The following is a 25814-nucleotide window of genomic DNA, read 5'->3' on the forward strand; positions in this document are numbered from 1 at the left end:
GGAACCTGACTGGTTTCCTCATGCTGCACCTCCAGCACTCAGCACAGAGAGCAGCACATAGCAGGTGCCCAGGAAATGCATGAATGACTTGAGTGAATGAATGAATAAATATTGAAATGTAATGTTAATGTTTTGTTTTATTCCTGTCCTCACCATCCGGCAACCTACTGTCAGAATGTTTTATTTAAATTTAAATCCATCAATGGAAGCCTGTAGAGAGATTCCCCTTATCACTTTGAGAGGCTTACCTGCCCCATGCCAGCCAATGACCTCTACCAGGTATCAATGTGCTCAGAAGATAGCCCAGGCAAGGACTCCCCTCACACTTTCTTTGTATGGCCATGAGGCTAGTGTGTACACTAACTTAAAATTTGGATCTCAAGCTTTACAGGGCTTTAAAACCCTTCAGCCAGACATCACCATAAACATTTGGTCATTATGATTTCTGACCATTGGGGTGAACACTCTGGCAATCCACCTCTGCCCTGGCCGGCACATGTGCACACACAGCAGGCCCAAGGCAGGCCCTGTGCTAAATGCAGCCACGTGGACATGGGCTGGTAGAGCCGCTCCTGCAACAAGGGCAGGGCCGGAAGCAAGAGGAGTGGAAATGGAAGGTCCAGTCTCCTCCAGCTCCTTAGAGTCAGAGCTAGGACTAATTGGGGCACAGTAAAAGAGGCTCTGGAATCGGCTTGGGGTGAAAAGGAGGTCTTGAGAAATTTGAGCCAAACCAGAGTCTTCATCCCCCATCACTCACCAGTTCTTTGAGACAATGATCTGCCCCCAGAGTGACTCCATAGCCTGTCGGCCAAGTCCACACAGATGACCTAGCTGCTGCTTGTATCTGCATCTCAGCATGGGCCCTGATGTGAGACCCGGTGTCCCTGCAAGAACGCACTTTCAGGGATTGCTGTATTTGCCTAAGTTGAGTCTTGGAAAGAATGATCTTTCCTCCGTTGGAAGAAGGATAACGTGACCTGGTGTCTTAACTGCTCTTACCTGCCTTGCAATCTTCTAGTCAAGATCATTATCTGCAGGCTGGGAACACTAGAAAGTAGAATCTTCTCGCCTGACATCTCAGCATGGATTATGATCCTCTCTGCTTATGGAACATGAGAAAGCCAGGCCCTGGGAAGTGGCTGAGACAGATTGCCTGGTTGAGAAACCAACTCGTCAAACAGGACTTAGTGTAAGTAGTTGGTGTGAGCTTGGGTTGAAGTTGATGGCTGCACAGCCAAAATTCCCTGTGTCTCTTGTCTTCTCACTACCAAACTTCTCCAGTGAGTGGTCGATGCGAGCTTCTCAAGGTCTTCTCCTCGACCCTCTGACATCTGGCTTCCATTTTTCAGTCTTCCCCATGCTCAGCCATCTCCTCTTTTGGGTCTGGGTTTGTGGGCGCTTTCTACGGTTGCCCCTGCTGTTTCTCTTTAACGGTTCCCTGCTAATATCTCTGCTTCCAGGCTCCAAGTAAGGGCAAGACAAAAATATTCTATAGCCTTCCAACTCGGGGTGAGCCTGATGCTGGATTTATACTTAAATATACATTTTGATAGATACTTTGTTTAAATTTCCAGCTGTGTGACTGACTACATCCTCTAAGCTAAAAGGTTGAGACTTCTGGGCACCAAATGGTGCCACTAAATTGTTATGACAAATATCTCCTTTATTGCTCTTCTTCCTACATCTTTTTTGTTGTTGTTTTTAATTTTTTTAACTTTATTTTTTTTATTGTGGCAACATTGGTTTATAACATTATGTAAATTGCAGGTGTACAACATTACATTTCGATTTCTGTGTAGGTCACATCATGTTCACCACCCGAAGACAATCCGTCACCACACGCATGTGCCGAATCACCCCTTTCGCCCACCTTCCTCCCTTCTTCTCCTCTGGTAACCACCAGTCCAATCTCTTTATCTACGTTTTTGTTTGTTGTTGTTTTTATCTTCTATTTATTAGTGAGATCATAAGGTATTTCTTCCTCTGACTTATTTCACTTAGCATAATACCGTTAGGGTCTATCTATGTTGTCACAAACGGCTGGATTTCATCATTTCTTATGGCTAAGTAGTATTCCATTGTGTATATATGCCACATCTTCATCCGTTTGTCCTTTGATGGGCACCTAGGTTGCTTCTAAGTCTTGGTTATTGTGACTAATGCTGCAATGAACATAGGGGTGTAGGTATCTTTACACATTCATGTTTTCAAGTTCTTTGGATAAATACCCAGCAGTGGACTAGCTGGATCGTATGGCAGTTCTTTTCTTAATTCCTTTTTTGAGGAATCTCCATACTGTTTTCCATAGTGGCTACACCAGGTTGCATTCCCACCACCAGTGTATGAGGGTTCCTTCTCTCTACATCTTCTCCAACACTTATTGTTTCCTGTCTTGTTAATTATAGCCAATCTGACGGGAGTGAGGTGATATCTCATTGTAGTTTTGGTTTGCATTTCCCCAATAGTTAGTGATGTTGAACATCTTTTCATGTGCCTGTTGGCCATCCACATATCTTTGGACAAATCTCTGTTCAGAGCTTTGGCCCATTTTTTAATTGGGTTGTTGGTTTTTTTGTTGTTGAGATGTATGAGTTCTTTGTATATTTTGGATATTAACCCCTTATCTGATATCTGGTTTGCAAATATCTTCTCCCAATTGTTAGGTTGCCTTTTTGTTTTGTTGATGGTTTCCCTTGCTGTGCAGAAGCTTTTTAGTATGATGTAGTCACATTTGTTCATTTTTTCTTTTGTTTCCCTTGCCCAGTCAGACACGGTGTTTGAAAATGCACTGCTAAGACGGATGTCGAAGAGCATACTGCCTATGTTTTCTTCTAGAAATTTCATGGTTTCAGGTCTTAAATTCAAGTCTTTAATCCATTTTGAGTTAATTTTTGCGTAAGGTATAAGGTAGTGGTCTTCTATTCTTTTCCATGCGGCTGTCCAGTTTTCCCAACACCGTTTATTGAAGAGACTTTCCTTTCTCCATCGTATGCTCTTGGCTCCCTTGTCGAATATTAGCTGTCCACAGATGTGTGGCTTTATTTGTTGGCTCTCAATTCTATTCCATTGACCTGTGTGTCTCTTTTTGTACCAGTTCCATGCTGTTTTTGTTACTATAGCTTTGTAGTATATTTTGAAATCAGGGAGTGTGATACCTCCAGCTTTGTTCTTTTTTTTATCAGGGTTCCTTTAGCTGTTCAAGGTCTTTTGTTCCATATAAATTTTAGGCTTCTTTGTTCTATTTCTGTGAAAACTGTCTTTGGAACTTTGACAGGGATTGCATTGAATCTGTAGGTTGCTTTAGGAAGTATGGACATTTTAACGATGTTAATTCTTCCAATCCAAGAACACAGAATATCTTTCCATTTCTTTGTGTCTTCCTCAATTTGTTTCAACAATGTTTTATAGTTTTCAGTGTACAGATCTTTCACCTCTTTGGTTAACTTTATTCCTACATATTTTATTCTTTTTGTTGTAATTGTAAATGGGATTGTATTCCTAATTTCTCTTTCTGCTACTTGTTAGTGTATAGAAACGCAACTGACTTTTGTATGTTGATTTTGTATCCTGAAACTTTACTGTATTCATTTATTATTTCTAAAAGTTTTTTTGTGGATCCTTTAGGGTTTTCCACATATAAAACGATGTCATCTGCAAATAGTCACAGTTTCACTTCTTCCTTTCCAGTTTGGATCCCTTTTACTTCTTTTGCCTGCCTGATTCCTCTGGCTGGGACTTCCAATACTACGTTGAATGAGTGGTGAAAGTGGACATCCTTGTCTGGTTCCTGTTCTTAGATGGCTAGCTTTCAGTTTTTCTCCATTGAGAATGATATTAGCTGTGGGTTTGTCATACACATCCTTTATTATGTTGAGATACTTTCCCTCTATACCTGTTTTATTCAAGAGTTTTTATCATAAATGGATGCTGTATCTTGTCAAATGCTTTTTCTGCACCTATTGAGGTGATCATGTAATTTTTATTCTTCATTTTGTTAATGTGGTGGATCACATTGGTTGATTTGTGGATGATGAACCATCCCTGCATCCCTGGAATAAATCCCAATTGATCATGGTGTATGATCTTTTTAATATATTGTTGTATTCGATTTGCTAGTACTTTGTTGAGGATTTTTGCATCAATGTTCATCAGTGATATTGGCCTCTAATTTCCTTTGAGATGTCCTTTTCTGGTTTTTGTATCAGGATAGTGTTGGCTTTGTAGAATGAGGTAGGAAGCTTCCCCTCCTCTTCAATTTTTTGGAAGAGTTTGAGAAGGATAGGTATTAAGTGTTCTTTGAATGTTTGGTAGAATTCACCAGTGAAGCCGTCTGGTCCTGGACTTTTATTTTCAGGAAGGTTTTTGATTACTGTTTCAATCTCCTTACTGGTGATTGGTCTATTCAAATTCTCTATTTCTTCTTCATTCAGTTTTTGAAGGTTGTATGATCCTGAGAAATTATCCATTTCTTTTAGATTATCCAACTTGTGTAGCTTTTCATAGTATTCTCTTATAGTCTTTTGTATTTCTGAGGTGTCCATTGTAATTTCTCTTCTTTCATTTCTGATTTTATTTATTTGAGCCTTCTCACCTTTTTTGTGGTGAGTCTAGCTAAAGGTTGTCAGTTTTGTTTACCTTTTCAAAGAACTAGCTCTTGGTTTCATTGATTTTTTTCTTTTTTTTTTCTTTTTTCTTTTTTTTTTTTTTTTTTTACTCTCTGTTTCATTTATTTCTGCTCTGATTTTTATTATTTCCTACCTTCTACTGATTTTGGGCTTTGTTTGTTCTTCTTTTTTCCAGTTGCTTTAGGTGCACTGTTAGATTGTTTGAGATTTTTCTTGTTTGTTGAGGTAGGCTTGTATTGCTATAACTTGCCTCTTAGAACCATTTTTGTGGTATCCCATAAATGTTGGCATGTCATATTTTCATTTTCATTTGTGTCTAGATATTTTTTTGTTTCTCCTTTGAGTTCTTCATTGACTCAATTGTTGTTCAGTAGCATTTTGTTTGTTCTCCACATATTTGTGGCTTTTCTGATTTTCTTTCTGTAGTTGATTTCCAGTTTCATGCCTTTGTGGTCAGAAAAGATGCTTGGTATTATTTCAATCTTCTTAAATTTATTGAGACTTTTTTGGTGGCCTAATATGTGATCAATCCTGGAGAATGTTCCATGAGCATTTGAAAAGAATGTATATTCTGTGGTTTCTGGATGGAATGTTCTGTATATATCTACTAGGTCCATCTGGTCTAATATGTCATTTAAGGTCAATGTTTCCTTACTGATCTTCTGCTTGGATGATCTATCCATTGGTGTAAGTGGAGTGTTAAAGTTCTCTATTATTATTGTGTTACTGTCTGTTTCTCTTTTTATGTCTTTTAATAATTGCTTTATATATTTAGGTGCTCCTATGTTGGGTGTGTAGATATTTACAAGTGTTATATCCTCTTGTTGGATTGTTCCCTTTATCATTGTGTAGTACCCTTATTTGTCTTTTGTTAGAGTTTTTGTTTTAAAGTCTATTTTGTCTGATATAAGTCTTGCTACCCCAGCTTTCTTTTCTTTGCCATTTGCATACCGTATCTTTTTCCATGCTTTCATTTTCAGTTTATGAGTGTCTTTAGGTCAGAAGTGTGTTTCTTGTATGCAGCATATATATGTTCTTTTTAAAATCCAATCAGCCATGCTATCCCTTTTGATTGAAGCATTTAGTCCATTGACATTTAAAGTAGCTATTGATAAGTATGTACTTATTGCCTTTTTATTACTTTTTTTCTGGGTGTTTCAGTAGTTTTTCTCTGTTCCTTTCTTCTTCTCTTGCTCTCTTCCCTTGTGGTTTGATGGTTTTCTTTAGAATTATATTTGGGTTCCTTTCTCTTACTGTTTGTTTATTTATTACAGGTTTCTGGTTTGTGATTACCATGAGGCTCATATATAATAACCTATGTATATAGCAATCTATATTAAGTTGATGGTCTCTTCAGTTTGACCTCTTTCTAAAAGCTCTACTCTTTTATTCCCCTCATCTCACATTTTATATTTTTGATATCATATTTAACCTCTTTGTGCGTGTGTGTGTGTGTGTGTGTGTGGGCGTATCCATTATCCTCTTATCAATGAAATAGTTAGTTTTAGTCTTTTGTCTTTTGACCTTCATATTATCTTCATAGGTGGTTGATCTTCTACCTTTACTTATTTTTGCCTTTACCAGTGATTTTATTGCCTTTTGGGGGGATAATTTTCTTATTCCTATTTGTAGTCTTCTCTTTCTCACTTAAATAAGTCCCTTTAGCATTTCTCGTAAACTAGTTTCTTGGTGATAAACTCCTTTAATTTTTGCTTGGCTGGCAAACTCTTTATCTCTCTTTCCATTCTGAATGACAATCTTGCTGGGTAGAGTATTCTTGAATGTAAGGTTTTTCCTTCCAGCGCTTTAAATATATCATGTCACTCCCTTCTAGGCTGTAAGGTTTCAGCTGAGAAGTCAACTGATAGCCTTATGGGCTTTCCTTTGTATGTGACTTGTTGCCTCTCTCTTGTGGCCTTTAGGACTCTCTCTTTATCTTTAATTTTGTACATTTTAATTATAATATGTCTTGGTGTGGGCCTATTTGGGTTTATCTTGTTTGGTGCTCTCTGTGTTTCCTGCTCAGAGGATGTCTGTTTCCTTCCTTAGGTTAGGAAAGTTTGGAGGTATTGTTTCTTCAAGTAGATTCTCTGCCTCCTTTGTCTCTCTCGTCTCCTTCTGGGACACTTATAACACAGATATTAGTATACTTGATGTTGTCCCAAACGTCCCTTAGACTGTTCTCATTATTTTTAATTCTTTTTTACCTGTCCAGCTTGGGTAACTTCCTCTAGTCTTTTGTCTAGCTCACTGATCCATTCTTCTGTATCATGTACTCTGCATTTGAGTCCCTCTAGTGAATTTTTCATTTCCAGTATTGTATTCTTCATTTGCGATTGGTTCTTTTCTTATATTTTCCAATTCTTTGTTAATGTTCTCACTGAGTTCATCCATTCTTCTCCCAAGATCAGCGAGCATCCTTATGACTTTGTTTGAACTCTTTGTCAGGTAGACTGTTTATTTCTGTTTCATTTATTTCTTTTCCTGGGGTTTTGTCCTGTTCCCTTTCTTGGAATGTATTCCTCATTTTGTCTCCTCATTTTGCCCCTTTCTCTGTGCTTGTATCTAGGCATTAGGTCTACAGTCTTGGAGAGGTGGCCTCATGTAAGAGAGGCCTTATGAGGCCAGTACTTTGCTTCCCTCTCATCACCAGTTCAGAATGTTCCAGGAGAGTCCTCTGTGTGGGCTACATATATCCTTCTGTTGTGGCAGGGTTGCTCTTGCTGCAGGTGCCTGGGGAGGCTCTGCTGTCTCCCTGGCCAGCTGGTTGTAATGCTCAGTTTTGGATGGCTGCTATGGTCCTTTCAATCACTTTATTGGGTGTGGTGAACCTCAGCACAGTTGGCTGCCAAGTCTAATAGCACATTCCTGTTGCAGTTTTTCTCTTAAGCAACTAGGCCGCCAGTGTGGCTGGTTCTTAGGCTCAGGGCTTTACAATTACTGTAGGCCTCCAGACTGCAGGGTTCTTGTCAGCTCCCTCAGCAACTGAGTGGGGCTGGCCCCAGGAACAGGAGTACCCAATTGTTTCAGCCTTTGGAAGGTGGGGCCAACCCTTATGTGGCTGTTTGAGAAGCACAAGTCTGCTGCAGCTGACAAGCTCCACCACCCACAAGGCCACATGCCCTGTCAACACAGTCCTGCCCTGTGCATGCACCCTGAGCCCCTGAAGTGGACCCAGTAACCCCACTGCAGAGGCCCCACACACTCCACCAATGCCCCACACACTCCACTCACTCCTTGTGCATGCCCTGCCCCTGAAAGGTGGGCCCAGTCACCAGGTTGCAGGGGATCCAGGCACCCAGTCTATGAAAGGCCCACTAGTTGCCTGGGTGCTTACTGTGGGGTGGGGCCAGTCCCTGAGGCAGGCTGCCTGCCCTGGCTGAGCTGGATTAAATCAGTGCTCTAGTGGGTGTGGCAGACCCTGGGCTAACAGGCTGGGGGAAGAACTCTAATGGCGTCTGCCAGTGTCTGTGTCAACATGCATGTGCTAGGTCACAATAATGGCTGCTGCCAATGTCTCAGTCCCTGGAGAGGTGTCACCTCTCACTGAGATGCGCCCAGAGCCTATCAGGTGAGTCTCTTTCACCAAAGGACTGTGCACCTTTCTTTCTGATGACTTTAGGTTACTTTCTGAAACAGGTGAATTTGGGTGTGGGCCCTTTAAGAGCGGCTTTTTACCCCCTTGTGTCCAATAGCTTTTCTGGGGGTATTCCCCATTGTTGTTAGTAGCCAGCAAAGCCAGATATTGTGAGACTCCTCTTGGTCGTGCTGAGTCCAAAAGATGCTTATAGTGGTAATGCTCCTCTGCTCAGGTCCCCTGCTCCTCTAGGGAGGGCTGCATAACTTCGGGCTGCTCCTGGCTGGCCGTGAAGTGCTGTGGCTTACAAAGGTCACTTTCTTTCTCTCCAGAAGGAATTTCTGCCTCTTCCACCTCAGTCAGGACTGTCCCTTGTTGTGGGGGTTCTTTTCATCCAGTTTTCAGATCTCTCTCAGGGGTAATTGTTCTCAGAGTAGTTGTAAATTCGTTGCATCCAGGGGAGGAGGTGAGTTCAGAGTCTGCCTGTGCCGCCATCTTGACACCTCTCTTTTTCTTCCTACATCTCATTAGAGGGCTGTGTAGTGGAAGACTGTTGGTCTGACACTAGGTAGTTTTATGAGGAAGAGTATGGTAGATTTTAAAGTTTAAGGACTTTAGGCAAATTTCCTAGAATGTACCGAATCTTCTTTTTGCAAAATTTGAAGAACAAAAACAAAATAAAAAACCAAACTACTATTTATTAAGCAGTGTACTTGAAAGTTTGCATACCTGATCTCATTTACACAACCCTTAAGGAGGCATTTTCATCCCCACTGAAGGAGTCTTGTCCAAAGTAACATCACTGATAAATAGTAGAGATAGAACTCAAACTTATGTTTTTCTGAAACTAAAGTCCATATTTTTAACAATATTACACTATGCTTTTTTTCTTAGTCCTACTCTTGATTTTTTAGCAGTGATGATATTTTACCTTCTCCCTTTTGAAACTCTCACATCTTAAACTAAATGCTATGCTCTTCTGCGTTTTCACCTACTTCCTCTTTCTCTATTTCCTTTGTTGGTTTCTCTTCTCTTTTACTCTTTAGAATTTGTCCCAAAATTGAGTGTTTCTCCACATCCTTGGAAACATCATCTGTACTCGTGGCTTCAGTTAACACTTCCACCATCTCACCAGATTCTAATTCCAGGACAACACAGACCCGATCTCATTTATTCATGGGAAAATCTTGAGCATCTCGCAGAGTGCCTGACATGTAGTTGGTGTACAACAAATATTGTTGAATAAATGGATGGATGAATGGATGGATGGATCACTGATCTGCTGAGAATTCTCAGATACTCATTTTCTCAAAGTCTAGACCTGTATTTCTAGCAACCTACTGGATTATTTCCACCTTAGTGTCCCGCCATTGCTATGAAATGGTAATAAGAGTTTGGTGGAACCACTGAGGGTTTTAAAAATTTGCCAGAGTAGCCACACCAGTAGGACTCTCTCATGTTTTCCCATTGGAGGCAGCTATTTTACCAAAGTAGGTTATAGACATTCTACAGGGGAGAATAAAAGTTTGGTTTCTTCCAAGGACATGGGTTTGAGGTTTTTTTTGGAAGGGTCCCAGCGTAGCTACTTAGTGGAGTCCTTGCTAAGCAGACATGGATGGAGAAGGATCACTGAATCTCAAGTGACTGGTAACTCATGTGAGGGTGACAATATCACCACATTCGTTGGGTAAATGCATCCTAGTGTTGAGTACCTAGGGAAACTTAATTTCAGGACAAGTCCAGGCATGTAAGAATAATGAACTCATAGGCATGAAGAGTCATGATCTTATCAGGGCCTTCAGATTTGTCTCTTGGTTGCCTACGCCTCCTATGAGTCCTCAAAAGCCTGGCTGTGAATGCCAAATTTGGTGGCTGTCCTTAGTTACTAGGGGTGTGATCCACTGAGGATTTTTTCAGTCTGAAATAATTAATCAAATGACTTTTGGATGGTATTACCAGAGAGAGACTTAGAAGCTGGATGACATCTACTGGCTGAGTCATCCTGTCCACTTCATTGTTTCATACCCGTTCTATAGGTCATCACACTTCACGCCACTCTCATATGTCTCTCTTTATGTTTCTATCTCAGACCAATTTGATACCAATTTTCCAATCTTTCTCCTTCCAGGCCCATGAACAGCCAGCCAAGCCATTTGCCACTGCCAATGTGTCTGTGTATATGTTAACCTTGGGCCATTTTTTACGTGCATAAAAAGTGGGTGACCAGATTCATCACCTGATGCTCTCTCCATTGGAAGAATTGTTACGTCTCCACTATCTTTCAAGGCCACCCCTGGGTGGGGATATAGTGCAACTGCTGACCATTTTTGGCCCACACCCACATACTAAGTTGACCCATGCATAAATCAAGCCCAGGATCTTTCCTCCTCTGTCTGCTAGTTGTAAGGAAGCTACCACATGACCACAGGTGTGAGCTACGGGAGAAGTGCTCATGCAATGATAATGAGTGGCATGGAAGCCTGAGCCATCTGTTATTGCAACTTGCTTGTGCCTTCTGCCCCAGCTCATGCTTGACCCCAGGTGTACCACTGTCATCTTATGAGTTGTGGCTGGGTATGTCTGAACTAGGACTAGGAAGCTCTGACAAAACCCAGGTCACGATGTTAAGTGTTCTGGATGCATGGTCGCTTCATGTATTAGTTGGGGTTTTCCAGAGAAATAGAACCGATGGGAGGTCCAGATCTATATGTACACACACTTTCACGTGTGGAGAGAGAGAGATTTATTTGAAGGAATTGGCTCATGTGACTGTCGGGGCTGGCAAGTCCAAAATCTGCAGAGCAGACCAGTAGGCTAAACAACACAAGGAAAAGCTGACATTGCAGTCTTGAGACTGAGGACAGTCTGGAGGCAGAATTTCTTCCTCTGCAGAGCACCTCAATCTCTTCCCTTAGGCTTTCAACTGATTAGATGAGGCCTACCCATATTATGGAAGGTAATCTGCTTTATTCAAAGTCTACTGATTTAAGTGTTAATTATATCTAAAAGATACCTTCAGAGAAATATCTACACTGGTATTTGACCAAACATCTGGGCACCATAGTCTGACCAACTTGATGCATAAAATTAACCCTCACCCTTGGTGTCTCATAGGAAAGTTCTTTCTCTGCCAGGGCTCAGGAGCACACTCGGGTTTTTTCAGAAGGCAGATGATCTTCCATTGCAGAAGTCCAGGACCTGCATAGTGATTCTCCCACTGGAATTTGCCATACACTACACATGATATCTTTTCCCACTACAGATTCTCAAATACCATCGGGTCTTCTGGGTCATAGGGTCAAGCAGCGCTGCTTGGACCATGATCTGGAACTGCTGCAGAATTCTTTCCTACTCTGTGTCCCACTCAGAGCTGGCAGCCTTCCAAGACATCCAGAGTATAGATACCCAGTGTATACACTGGAGTAGGAGTCCTAAGTGTGGAATATGCTGCCTCCAGAACCCAAAGAGATCTACAAGACATCATGCTTCCTTCTTCCTTTTGGAAGAATGAGATGTAATCATTGGTCATTCACTTTGGATGGGATATCCCAGCATGCCCCTGACCATTGGACCTTTAAATTTTTTCCTCACGTGTCAAGCCCCTGAATCTTTACCGGGTTTATCTCCCATTCACTGGAGCAGATACTAGCTACTTCTTGCTCACCCAGCTCATTTAGCATAATGTCATCAATGTAGTGTATCAATATCATGTTCTGCGAGATACAGAAAGTCCAAATCTCTTTGGACTGTATCATGAGAGTGAGAGCTAACACAGCCCCGAGGGGAAGCTATAACTCTTGCCTGTTTCACACAAAGGCAAGCTATTTCTGGTCATTTTTTCTGATAAGGAAATCGAAGGCTCCATTCCATGTGTCTGAGGTCATGCTAATCTTCTCCAGCAAGGATGTCATATCTGGCACAGAAGCTGCAGTTGGGTTTGTGACGGTCTATTGTTCTCCTGCAGGAGATCTGTCTGATTTCTGCAGGGGCCCAAACTGGTGAATTAAGTGGAGATAAACATAGAGATCTCTACTCCTGCCTCTTTTAGATCTTTAAGGGTAGCACTAATTTCTGCCATCCCTCCTAGGATATGAATTTGTTTTTTTATTTAGTATCTTGGCTGGAGGCAGGATGGGAGTAGGTGGCAGTTTCAAAGGCTTCTACTTGCCTTTTTCTACTGTGATAGACAGCTTTCACCTCACAGTCCAAGGATGCAATGTGGGGGTTGGGTCCATGGACCCAATGGGCCCAATGTAAGCCAGAACTTGGTCAACAGTCCATTTATAACCTGGCCCCATTTGACCCCACTCTAACAAGGGGGCCATGGTGATACTTTGGTTCTTTAGCGATCAATGTCATCTCAGACCTTGTGTCCCACAGTGGTTGAGTGCTTGGGTATTCCCACTTTCCCCAAAGAAAACAAATCTACTCTCCCATAACCAGCATTATGTCCCAGCTGTCTTGGTCAAGCGCTCTTAGATTATCCCCACAGAACGCCCCTGGCTTCTGCCAGTACCTGTAGCCAGGTGTTGCAGCTCCTTGATGGTCCCTTTCCTCTCTTACGGGACCTAGCACAACCCTGCCTAGGTTATTCCGTGACTTAACCTCAGTTATGTACCTTGAGGCCAGGAGGGGAGGTGGGAACAGATCCTGGGGGGTTCTGTCTTAGGGGGAGAGGCGAAGGAGGAGTGCCAGCTCCTAATAGGAAGGGGAGTTCACTTCTGCAGGCTTAGGAAGTTCAGGGAATTTGGAAATTAAAGATTTTCAGGGACGTCAATATTGATTTCCCGATCCAATGTGTCAAGTTCCCATTCTTTCCCAATAAGACTTGACCCCATCATGGCAGACAGACCTTAGTTGGGAGTTTAACATTCTTTGAATCTCAGATACTCTGATGATTAAAACCTGAGCCTGTTCTTCAGCTTTCTCAGCCATCCAAGTGCAGGAGATGAGATCTCTTGGCTACCAAGGAGGCCCTCTGGCTTTCACTGTTGGCTTTCACTTGTGTATTAACCCCCTTTAGCCTGTTGTTATCTTTTACCAGAGCACCAGTCACGGTAGCCTTCCAATCCCTCTGGCCTTACAGTGACTATTTCCTCTTTAATTTTCAGGTGTCTGATATACTCTGTGTGCTCCCGTTTTCCCTTCCTTGGTACACTATTCCACCTTACCCTGGGTGAAAGTTTTAACAACAGGACCATCACCTGATGCCAGGGGCTATCTGCCCCACCTCCCACTAGATGGAGTCCTCAGTGCCAACTTGGTGGTGAGCGAAGCTCCAAAACTCTTACACCTACTTTCTCAGACCACTCTTCCTAGTGCCACAGGCTGAGAACTCCAGGAATCAGACTCTGAGATGAAGTTTACTGCACAGGATGTTTACTAGGTGGTGTCCTTGGGTCAACATATGTGGATAGAGTAACCAATTCATTCTGGTTTTCCTGGGACATTTTTGTTTTTAGCACTGAAAATCCAGCATCCTGGGAACTCCTTCGGTCCTTGGAAAACTGGGACTGTTGGTAACCCCACCTGTGAAAGGGAGGGGACAGAAGCAGGATTGAACAGAGGGAGAAGTCAAGTTGCAGTGCAGGCCCAATGACCTCAGCCAATCCCGTGGAGAAAGAATTCTGGAATTAAATTGGTCCATCAGACATATCCAGCATCAAGCTGAAATGGCCAGGCCTTGGTAAGCAAATGGGTAAAAATTTTTAAATTCTACCAAGTTTATCCTCTTATTTTTCAATCTAAACAAACACAGCCAACTGGATAGCATGAAATGAATAGTAATATTAACAAACAGGTTTGTTATGAAATTGCACCTGATTTTACACAAAATCTGAATAGTATATCCACCAACACAGGGCTTTACAACATTTATTTTGGTTTAGCCTTGAGTTTACCCTTCAATGTTAATGCCTATATTTCTATTTCTTCTCTTCCCTTCCTTTTCCTCCCAAATCAATGTATTATGTGAATTTTTATATGGTCTTCAATCCTTTTCAGAATGAGTGTGGGGTATATAAATGAAATCTAAATGCTATAACCACCATATATATGTTACTGAAGAATTCACACTGCTAAAAATAATAAGGCATATGAGATCCACAAGGCTGCGTCAGACCACTAAAAATTTACAGGATCATATAAGCAGAACACCAATAAAAAAATAGTATTACTAATAAAATGCTAGCAGTTAGCTCTTTTCTAGTATTTACACCAACATCACTATTAGTTAATAATTTACTTCCTTATAATTCAATGGGGTTGTGCGTACTCCATTAAGATGTAGGCCTTAGTTTGGCATTTGCTTCTAAAAGACTCTATTTTCACCAAATTTAAGACTCTGATCCAATGCAAAGGCTTCTTCATTAATTCATTGTTTTAAATCGGGGGAAATGTCTTCTTATTGTCTCCATCCACACCTGCCCCAGAGAGCTTCACAGAGTGAAAACAACAGGGGCTTGTGAAGCTGCTAAATCAGCCGTTTTTTTTTTTCCTTTTGCAATAAAGAATGAACTTCTGCAGATTTTCAGCTTTACCCCCAAGATTTTCATATTTTCTAAAGCTTTCCATGAATTCCAAGAGCTTGCCCTGATTGCTTTAAAACAACGAACTGAGAAAAATTTTGGATGAGCCAACACAACTTCCGTGTTACACCAATACATCAACATCCTTTCTCTATTTACCAATTCTGCATGAAGGAACGTGGATAAAAGACTGCAGTCTCACCAGCGTTAATGTGAGCTAGGCTTTTATTCCGTACAATTGCACAGCATTGGGTTTGATATGCCGTTACTCCAGGGTTGGATCAGTCAAGACTCTGTTATGAAAGAACCCATCTCAAAATACCCTGAGTGGAAAAACAAACAAACAAACAAACAGATCTGCTCACCCCTGGACTCAAAGGCTAAGGGTGAATGCAAAGGCACTGCTGAGTCCAGGTTCTGACACTCACATTTCAGTAGACAGTTCTCTACTAGAACTCTGTTTCTGTATCTAGGCTCTCTACTTTTTATGCTTCTCTTTGTGTGCTGTTTTCATTCTTTTCAACTGGTGACAGATGTCCTCTGTCTGGCAGGGAAGATGTGCCCTGGCGGCTCTCCTCGCCTTAGGAACCGCATGCTCAGAACAATCTCTGTGGGCAGGTGAGTGGTGTGCCATGATTGGCTGGGCCCAGATCACGTGCTCATGCCTGCAGCCGAGGGAAGGCTGTGATTGGCTGGGCCCTGGTCATACGTTTATGCAGCCAAGGGCAGGATGTTGTGACTGACAATCATTCCAGAACCTCATGGAATGGGGGGTGGACGTGAGTCCGATGAATGAGGGGAACTGTGCAGACGCAGCCACTGCTTACCACTGCATACACACCGATACCTGAGTACTGAGAAGTACTGAGTATAGAAGAAGAGCAGCTGAAATTAGAAGTTAAAAGACTCTTAGGAAATAGCCAAAAAATGGAAGAAAGTTAAGTGATTCTGCTCAAGACCAATGTAAAAATAGTAAAAATGCTAATACATAGGCTGAGAATATAGGTGTCAGGAGAGAAAGTATGTCAGGACAGAAGATTAAAACAAAAGATATGTCAACCAAGGAAAAATTCGCTACAATTCAAACAGCAGCAGCAATCTGAGCAGTTAGAATTGCAGTTTGGGCGACACAGGTTCAGGCAGAGACCCAAAGTGTGTTCGGAGGAAGACAAAGGAGAGAAGGATTTATAAGGGCAAAAAGCAATCAATTACTCAGGTGGTTTGGCAAAATTTGTGATTGGTGCCGGTAACAACTGTTACCTCTTGGCTCTGTGTGCTTTGTTGCTAAGGCCATCTCTGAGGCAAAAAGTTCTTGTCTATGGGGATAAGTATATTTCTTGAAAGACGTTCAAGAGGACGGCAGTGAAGCACGCTTTGAAAGTCACCTTCCATCTGGGTAGAGACATGGTGTGCACGCAGAAGCCTCATTTCCTTCATGGCCTCCCAGCTCCACTTTAGAAGCCTTGACATACGTTACTCCATTTTATCATTGCTCTCCACAGACATATGTTTAAAGAATAAAAAGAAAGAGAGCTAAGAAAGAGGCAAAAAGGAAAAAAAAATATAGCAATGAATTAAAAATGGATGGGAAGAAGGAATTGAAGAAAAGGAAAACTGGTAGGAAATCCCAGGGTGTGAAGCATTAAGAAGGATTACCAGTGATAATAGATCCTTTAGTATAACGTAGATTTGGTTTACAGCAAAGTTTTTATTTCATAATGGAACGATAGATGGTAATTTTTTCTTAAGTAAGTAGAAAAAAATGCCTGAAGAATATGTGAATGGCGTTGAATGACTGAAGATTATCTGCTAGAAGCAGTTAAGGCCTGGGTTAAACTCACACTTATTTGTGAATGTGGTGACTCAGATTCATTGCAAATGCGAAAAGGTAACTCTTAGGAAGTTACCCGGGGCCAAAGTAATTTCCTTCACAGGCCAGCTTTCACAACACAGCAAGGTTTTTAACACTGTCATTCTTGGCTGGAAAGGGAAATCAGCTCCTTGAAATGAGTTCAGTTTTGCTTTCTGGATAAAAAGAAGCAAAAGAGAAAATTACAATAGGTTTTGAAATCCAGAAAAATGTAAGAAAGAAGTCTTTTTCAGAAAATTTCTATAAGCAGCACACATTGATTGCTGATATGACCTTGATGAATGTAGATTGAAATGAGTTAATTCATTCCGTTGTGTGATAAGATCACTAGTTAGAGACGTCATGCGATTAAATTAACTGCAATAATTCCTAAAAACAAAGGGATTTAAAGGGCAGAAGTATACCTGACCTCCTGTAAAAAGAATGGCTTTGAAAGTGCCATTGGAAAGTGTTGGTTGGGTGCAAAGCCCTTAGAGGTTTGAATTTGAAACAGAATCAACACATTTCTAAGTTACATGAGATAGAGGTCATCTGGATCCTCATATCCATGAAGAACTTCTAGAACAAAGTGGAAAGGGCAGAAATGTGTAGGTGTATCGGTCTGTCTAAGTCCATTCCTGAGAACTGCAGAGGGAGACAGGCAAATAATTGCTTCTTTAATAATACCTTAATATTCTATCATTGTGATGTTAATCGCCTCTATGGATATTGTTAAAATGTATTGACTAAACATATTTTACTTTTACTAAAATGTCAGAGAGAATATACCTGAAATGTATATAAGGAATGAAAACAGATAAGTCAGCCTGAAAATGTCACTATGTACATTGTCTTGAGCAATTTAAAAATTTACAAGTCAAATGCAGAGAGCTGCATTGAGAGATATTTGTTCATCCAGGTTGGGCAAATACCACAGAATGGAGAGCCAAAGGCCCAGGACAAGTTCCCATCTCCACTGCTCACAGGTCTTGGGCAAGTTAGCCTTTCTGAACCTATGCTTTCATTTGGAACATGGGGCTTTATTCAAAACCCAAGCATTTTTGATTGCTACCTGTGGACACAGGGCTGTGGGAATGGAGAGGCCTGGCCCGGGTTCCGCAGAAGCTCACATTCTTTGATGGATGGTGATAACGCTGAAATCACAGGATTGTTGAGAACATGGCTAGAAGAGTGACAGTGCTTACTAAACGATTAGATTTTATGCAATCATTATTATTAAATATAGTTAATGAATCAAGTGATTCATAGTTGGCTCATGGGAAGACTCATAGCAATTAAAGCCATTCAGTAGATGTCAGATAAGCTTCATTGCCTCAGCAAGATTTTATACTATTCTTCCCAACCTCTTCCTTTGTGATACATTACTGACTTGTTTATTTATAATTCCCCTTCTCAACTCTGTCCCAAACACGTATTGTGTCCACAGCATAACAGTGAACAAGACATTGGTTATTCCCAGACTCAATTCTCTCCCAGTGGAATTAGGAGGAGGAGGTAAGGCAGACATTTAATTTTACTCCTAATTCCCTTCTGCTTTAATATTGCTGGGGAGGACAAGAGTCATTCATTTAACATCTGTTGACATCTGCTTACTATCCTAGGTCTGCAGCACTATCATTTGAGGGGTAAAGATTCCCCACCCAGGGTTGGGCAGGAGCATTCAGTGCCCTGGGAGGTCTTCTCCCATTCTCTCGCCTTCTTGTTGTTCTATCCTTCTTGTGGTGTCTTTTAGATTACTTCCATCCGACTGATAAACTTACAGGTGGTCATCAGTGCTTCAACTGGGAGCCTTACATCCAACACCAACACAACTGCCTGGTCGAGGGTACTTGTTACACGAATATATTGAATTTCCTTGGAATAGGGTTCTTTTGCTTTTCATCCCATTTTTATAAAATAACACAAGCCTAAATGAGCATAAAGTTACACGCACACACACACCATCTTTTTATGTTTAGAGCATTGGAAAGAAAAGTTTATTAATTGGGAAGTACCATGCATGAGGAGAGAGAATGGATCTTAGTTAGCTAGCAAGTTCTAATTACGGTAGTATTGAATCACGTTCAAGTTAACTTAAAGGGACTGCATACTACGGCAGTATTCCTTTTTCCTGACTTGTACTAAAAGTGAGGATGCAATTATACCTGAAGTCAACAGTGAACATTTGTGAAATCAATGGAAAAATTTGTGAGTGATTTTTACATTGTTCGAGTGGGAGATGAATGGTTGGTGATGGCTTGACCCACAGCCTCAAGAAAGGAAAACAGTACGATTGAGGGCCATAGATAAACACTTACCATTGAAAGAATGAAAGAAACTGGGTTAAATTCACAAATCACATATATAATACTATATTTTATGGGTGATTTAAAGGATTTTTAAAGGTAATTTTGACTTTTGGAGATTTTCGCTTTACTCAACTTTGAAACCTAAGATGCAGCCCTACTGTACATCAAAAAAAAAAAAACAATTCCTTGGTTTCATTTGCAAAGATGTGGCCCTTATTGCAATAATAAATAATAATAAGTAGGACAGTAAAAAGGTACTTAGTGAAATTATAAGTAAAATAGTAGACAGAAGAGAATGCTATGTTTATATTTAAAAGGATAAAAATTGATTGTCCAGTTGAATAATAAATGGAAACCCAATGCATCATCAATAAATGGTCCCCAAAGAAATTTTGGGAAATATTAGATCAGTAGAGCCAAAGATGCTGCTTTGTGAACATATTAAAAATTATGTTAGGTGGCCTAGTTAACCCCATGGCCTAGTGGTTAAGTTTGGTGTGCACTGCTTCGGCGGCCCAGGTTCGGTTCCTGGGCGTGGACCAACACCATTCATCTGTCAGTGGTGTTGCTGTGGCGGTGGCTCACGTACAGAAAGAAGAAGATTGGCAGCAGCTGTTAGCTTAGGGTAAATCTTCCTCAGGGGGGAAAACAATTGTTAGATTCCTAAGTCCCTAGTGCCTACCTCAGAAGCCATGTATGCTTTAAGCGGAAAGCTCTGTTTACACCCATAAGAGCAATTAGTATTATATTGGTGAGATAAAGTTGACTTAATGTGGGAAAGCACAGAGGCTTCCTGGGTGATCTTGGTAAATTTTTTACTCTGAATTTCATTTTCATCTGTAAAATGGGGGTAATAAGACCTTGAAGGGTTATCATCAGAATTGGATATAATGTATTTAAAGGCCCTCACCATAGTGCTTGGGCTCCTAAGAAATAGAAACTGCTCTGGTGACTCCAATTACGCCTGGCCTGTGCTGGGGGCCGTTCTAATGACGTGAATAAATTCATTTTACCCTCACGATCTTTAAATCTAAATCAGAAAGTTTCAAGAACCATGGTAGAGGAGATTAATACAGCATTTACAAAAAGAATTGTCTTGCTTTTTCTCTGGCTTCTGAAAGTTTAATAATTAAAAACTTGTAGAATTTTAAACAAGGAGGTACTAACAAATGGAGGAAAACTATATCTATTTTTTCTTAAGTCAAGTTTCTTTAATTTTCAGAAAACATAGTTTCAAACAATAAAAATTACACAGAGAGAACTGTGACAGAGAAAGAGATAAAGTCTGCTTACAACTTAGAACCTGAAAAGAATACTTAATTCAGTGATTATCAACCAAAACTTGATGATTCAGTGATTATACATTACAGATCAATGAAAGGAAAACCAAATTCTCTTTCTCTTATAGCCCTGTTTTAAAGAACCTTGGTGGGAGAATTCTAACTGCTTCTTGAAGAGTGATATCAACATTATTAGTCCCATATCTGACCACCTGGACCAGAATTGCTGATGAGACACGGCAGTGTTCAGCAACAGGGAAGTATTTGAACAAAATGAAATTCATATATGATGAAACTCTCCCTAGGCTTACGACTTTAGCTTTCTGTTTGAGACATTCCCGGGGAACTCTATTATTTTGAGGTACTTCTCACAAGAGAGAGCTGGGGAGGACCCAACAGCTCTAAAATCACTTGAGAAACAAATGGCATACTCTTGACTAAACTATGTTAACCCCTTATTCAATGAGAGTGAATGGAAAGTTCTGCACGTAATGAAATAAGAGCTGTGTTTGTGTTCTCCTTTGGTCCTCAGCTCCTGGCAATCACATAGTAGGGATGATATTCTTCTTTAAGAAAATTAACTAGGAGATACGGCAGTTCCCTCTACTCTCAATCAGGTTTTGCAAATCCTTCTGAATTTCCAGCGGTAACGAACCACACAATGGGAGATGCGCTGTGCTGCAGCATAGCTCACATGACTGGCCTCCATTACACCTACCTCCAGGAGAGCCAAGTGAAGTGTTTAGAAAAGGAAGTGGATAGCTGGAGTGCGCTCCTAGGATGACAGGCACCGTGGTGAGTATACATACTTTCTCTTACTTAAATTATACGTATTAGTCCTATCTGAGCTTTAATTTCCTCATCTAAAAAAAAATGGGGTAATACAGGACCCACCTCAGAACACTCCTGTGAGGGTTAAGTGGGGCTTATAGAAAGGAGGGTAATTAGAATTTGTTGACTAGCTATGATGGGTCAAGCACTGTGGTTGGTTCTTTCACATACTTTACCTCATTCATTAGCCCCATTTTGAAAATGAGGAAAATGAGGTTATGCAGAAGTGACCAAAATGATTTGCCCCTGATGGAAGAGCCTCCACCAAGAACCCAGAACACAGATATTTACTGAGCGCTTCCCGTGTGTCAGGCATTTTTCTTGGTAATGAATAAGACGGAGGTCTGTCTCAAAGAGGTTTTTGGCATAAGCATCCAGAAAATGTTTGCGGGTGAGGAGAGGGTAATCGCACAGGGAAGAAAAGTCAACAGCGCTGTTTTGGGCCACGGCAGGTTTAAGATGCCTACTAGACATCCAAAGGGTGAGGAGTAGGAGGCAGAGTCTGGAATGCAGTGGAGAGCTGGGTTGGAGATGAAGCACGCTGGGCCATCAGCACATGGATCACACTTAAAGCTGTGGCACTGAATGAGATTTCGTAGGAAAAAAGGCAAGATGGAGAACATGGGTAGCCCTCCAACATCTGAAAGAGGAGAAATAGTCAAGAAAAGAACACAGAAGTGACCAACGACTAAGTACAAAATAGCAGAGTCTGGTGTCACGGAGGCCAGAGCAAAATGTTTCCGAGTTGGGTAATCACTAGCAACCCTGCGAGAAGTCAAGTAAAATACAGAGAACTGACCACTAATTTTGGCAAAAGGTGGTCTTTCATTCAACAAATATTTATTGAGTCCAACTATATACTAGATACCACTCAAGGGACTAAGGGATACACCAGTGAACAAAGTCCCGGCCCTCACAGGATTCGCGTTCCAGCGAGAGGACAAAGATGGACGATGGAACCACAGGATGCCAGTCGCTTATAAACACTTCTCAGAAAACTAAAGCAGCAGAGCCCGAGTGTGGGGCCGAGGGCTGGGTGTTGAGGGACGAGCCCGTGGAGGTGACATTTGGAGACCTGAATGAGCAGGGGAATGAGCTGTGTGGGTGTCGGAAGGTCATTTAAAGAGGGAAGGACACGTGCAAAGGTGCCTGGTGAGGTTAAAGACCCATGAGGACACAGTGACTGGAGCAGAGTGAGGAGCGGGGTCCCTGAATGAGGCAACGGGGGCCAGGGGACACTGTGTAGAGCTTTCATTGTGAGATGGCGAGCCAGGGCTCTGAGGAGAGGGGGACACTGGCTGAGTCCATGTTAACAGGATCGGCAGGCTGCCGTGTTGAGAAGACTGTTGGGACCGGGGAAATTGGTCAGGAGGTGGCTGCAATCATTGGGGTGAGAAACAGTGGGTCTTGGGCCAGATTGTAACGGTGAACGCGGTGAAGTTTAGACCCCACATACATTCTGAGTGTCAAGCTGACAGGATTTGCTGCCCATCTGGATGTACCACGTGAAAGAAACCACCAAGCACGACACCCAGATTATCGGCCTGAGCGACTGACAGGAAGGATGGAGTTTCCCTCTGAGCTGGGGAAGACTTCAGGAATCAGGAATTCCGTTCTGGACACCGTCCTTGAGTATGAGAGGGCAAGTGAGGAGGCTGGCCCTGCCGGGAAGCATGGACCATTCACGTGGACTGCGGAGTACATGCAGGCAGGTGGGGCCCGTGCAAGTTCCCTTTGGATAGCTTCTCTTTTTTCAGTGAAAGGGCCATCAAGGTCATCAGCCAAGAGCGAGAATGCAGAGAAGAGGTGTTTGAAGTTTGAGAAGAGAACAGTTGCTGAGGAGAGGGGTTGATGACCAGACAGGGGTAACAAAGCAAAGTTCCCAGGCAGCATGAAGGCCACTTGACCTGAACGTGGCTGTTTCCCTTCAGCTACAGAAAGGCACACAGGTACAGGTGCAGTCAGAGGAGCGGGGGCACTGTGACTGAGGGTTGCCGAGTAGAACGGAACAAGAGAAGGGAAAGACAATCAGTGCTCAGTGGGTTCACTCACGCCAACCCAGGGCAGGGGGAAGTGGACCGCCAGCACTGGAGAGCACCAGGGGCACCGCCCTGAGGGGCACACAGCTTCATTTAGAGCAGCAGCGAAGCAAGGGAAGCAGCCGGAGGCGAGGATGTGGGGGACTCCGCTGCTCCGGGAAGCTGTTCAGTGGAGGGGTGCACTCGGATGGCAGTGTGTCAAGGAGGAAGGCAGAGAGAAGCAGCTGACAGAAAAGTGCACAACGCTTTCAAAAATCTTTGCTCTAAAGGTGCTGGATTAGCTGAAGGCAAAGTTTGTATGTGTGTGTGTCTTTGAAGATGGAAGATATTACAGTGTGTTTTTATACTAGTACCAAGATCCAGTTACGGGGTGAAAAAATTGACAGTACAAGAGAGAAATGGGATAAATGTGGGGATCCTTGCAGAAGCAAAGCCCTCAAGCTCAGAGGACACTGGATCCAAGGCCTAAGTGGAGTAACTGGCCTTCGAACCAACCCTGCAGGAGATGGCACAGAAGGCTGCAGGCAGGAAGGCTGTGGAAGCGTCAAGTGGGAAGGTTGGCTAGTTCTCTTTGCAATGAACCCTTTTAGTCTCTTCAAGTACGAGAGGAAGTTAGCATGGGGCAGGGGGCAGAATGTCGGTGATTGGATGAAAGATAACAGTGAGGAGAAAGTCACGAGGTCGGAAAAACAAATTTACTAGGGAAATACAGGAGGTCTGTTTGGCAGTATCGAGTGCCCATCTGAGATTTGTGGTCATAAATCTCAAGTGCGATTAGTCAACACAGTTGGGTGATTTTTCCCCATCAGGCCTTGCTGCCTGGGTGCAGGTGCTCAGTGGGTGGCTTACCAAGGCCTGAGGGCTGCGCCAGCTGAGTATGACGGAGGGAGCGAGACACAAGGCAGGTAGGACGTTTGTGAGGAAGTGGTGCAAATACAAGGCTGCAGTCTATGCTTCCCGGGGAAGGAAGCAAGGACATGAAAGGGGTCACGGATGATGACCAGTGGTATGATCAGGGGACTAGGAATCCGGATGAGGTTAGAGAATTGCTGGAGGGAAAGAACCAGGGTAAATGAACTCAAAGGGTAAAGATGATAAACTAAGAGAGGAGTATATGAGATTGAGATTTTGGAGACGGTACATTATTAATTTTCTCCTCAAATAAAAAAAAAGCATTAACCCAATAAAACTGTATTTATTTTTTGATGAGGAAGATTGGCCCTGAGCTAACATGTGTGCCCATTTTCCTCTATTTTGTATGTGAGGTGCTGCCACAGCATGGCTTGAGGAGTGGTGTGCAGGTCCGCGCCTGGGATCTGAACCTGTGAATCCTGGGCCGCCAAAGCAGAACACATGAACTTAACCACCATGCCACCAGGTCGGCCCCCAAATAAAACTTTTATGATCAAATTAACGTTGCTTTTGGCTACATTAAAACAAGTACTTTCGGGGGCCAGCCCCTTGGCTGAGTGGTTAAGTTCGTGTGCTCCACTTTGGTGGCCCAGGGTTTTGCTGGTCGGGATCCCGGGTGCAGACATGGCACCACTCATCAGGCCACGCTGAGGTGGCATCCCACATGGCACAACCAGAAAATACAACTACGTACTGGGGGGCTTTTGGGTGGGGGGAGAGAGAAAAGGAGGAGGAGGAAGAGAAGAAAACGTTGGCAACAGATATTAGCTCAGGTGCCAATCTTTAAAAAAAAACAAGCACTTTCTGATTACATCACTGGTTTGGTCAGGGTTGGTCTGGCTAGGAGAGTCTGAGTTCATATTTTGAATTTGAATTTCACAATCAATCCCCAATATAAAATGAGTGTCCTATGTTTTCTTACAGGGAGGCATTACAGCATATAGGGGAAATCCATAAAACTTTTGACATCAACATTGAAAGATATATTTGGCCTTAACTTTTCACATAAATGTCCTGCCAATATCAACAAGAAAATGCTCGTTCCATAATTAAGTGGAAATTTTCCAATGAATTCTATTATCACCAGCAACTTTAAAGAATAAGAGGAATTCTCTGGGCATGGTATAAAAAAGGAATTAATTTAAAGGAAAATATTTTGTTGTTAAGGATTTAAAAATAAACAGAAAAAGTTCATTATAAAGGTTTTATTCCACTGCATTGTCATTTAAAATTACCAGAATATAAGAAAATATCATCCAGTGTCAGAGAGAGTCAGGATGATCATCTGCATATTTAGTGACAAATTAACAGCCCTCATGGAAATTTTCAATTCATTTAAAAAAATAGTCAAGTTTCATTTAAGTAATAATTAAGATAAGCGTTGTCTCTGTATATAATTAAACTTCCACTGGCTTATACAATTCCATTTTCTCCAACTGGAAGCTGTGTAGGATCCAGCCCTACTTTCTTCATTGATACGGCAATATCAAACAAATAGTCATAACACTCACACCTGTGAAAGAAAAAGCAGAAAGAACTGAAGGTTTTCAGGGAAACTGAGCTCTCTAATCCTGATAATCACACTTCTCCTCTCCATCAGGTTAATCCTGTTCCAGGTACATTTTCTTCTCAATTCCCAGGCCAAATTTTTCTTATTTTGCCCCCAACATTATTAAAACACGGAGGGGAATCATACTGATCATGCAACCACGTTATATACATCTCAGGAAATAAAGGGGAGTTTAAAATATATTAACATAAATCTCGAGTTTTCACTCTATGCCACTTTTTGCAATGAATGTAGCAAATCATCACCTAAATTGGGTTGCTTTATTCTCCCTGCCAGCCTTAAACTCCAAGAACAA

The 25814-nt window shown here is 42.0% G+C and overlaps 1 protein-coding gene and 1 long non-coding RNA gene across 6 annotated transcripts in view; one reads left to right on the forward strand and one right to left on the reverse strand.

Moving 5' to 3' along the window:
- The first annotated feature begins 621 nt into the window (after positions 1 to 621).
- LOC111775884 (uncharacterized) lies at positions 622 to 25150 on the forward strand. 2 transcript variants are annotated; one of them, XR_002811845.2, is made up of 5 exons: positions 622 to 1189; positions 13665 to 13888; positions 15281 to 15347; positions 20296 to 20962; positions 24874 to 25150. It is a non-coding gene; the product is annotated as an uncharacterized lncRNA (long non-coding RNA). The 2 variants fall into 2 exon arrangements; XR_002811846.2 differs by lacking the exons at positions 622 to 1189; positions 13665 to 13888; positions 15281 to 15347 and adding an exon at positions 15478 to 18093.
- The window catches only part of APIP (APAF1 interacting protein), a 32956-nt gene continuing 32281 nt past the window's right edge, over positions 25140 to 25814 (reverse strand). For all 4 annotated transcript variants that reach the window (XM_023653865.2, XM_070229267.1, XM_070229266.1 and 1 more), the window contains one exon: positions 25140 to 25462. In XM_023653865.2, coding sequence (XP_023509633.1) covers positions 25363 to 25462 — 100 coding nt within the window. In that variant the 3' untranslated portion in view covers positions 25140 to 25362. The remainder of the gene's footprint in view (positions 25463 to 25814) is intronic.

This window comes from Equus caballus, chromosome 12, assembly GCF_041296265.1.
Source record: "Equus caballus isolate H_3958 breed thoroughbred chromosome 12, TB-T2T, whole genome shotgun sequence".
Classification (NCBI taxonomy): Eukaryota; Metazoa; Chordata; class Mammalia; order Perissodactyla; family Equidae; genus Equus; species Equus caballus.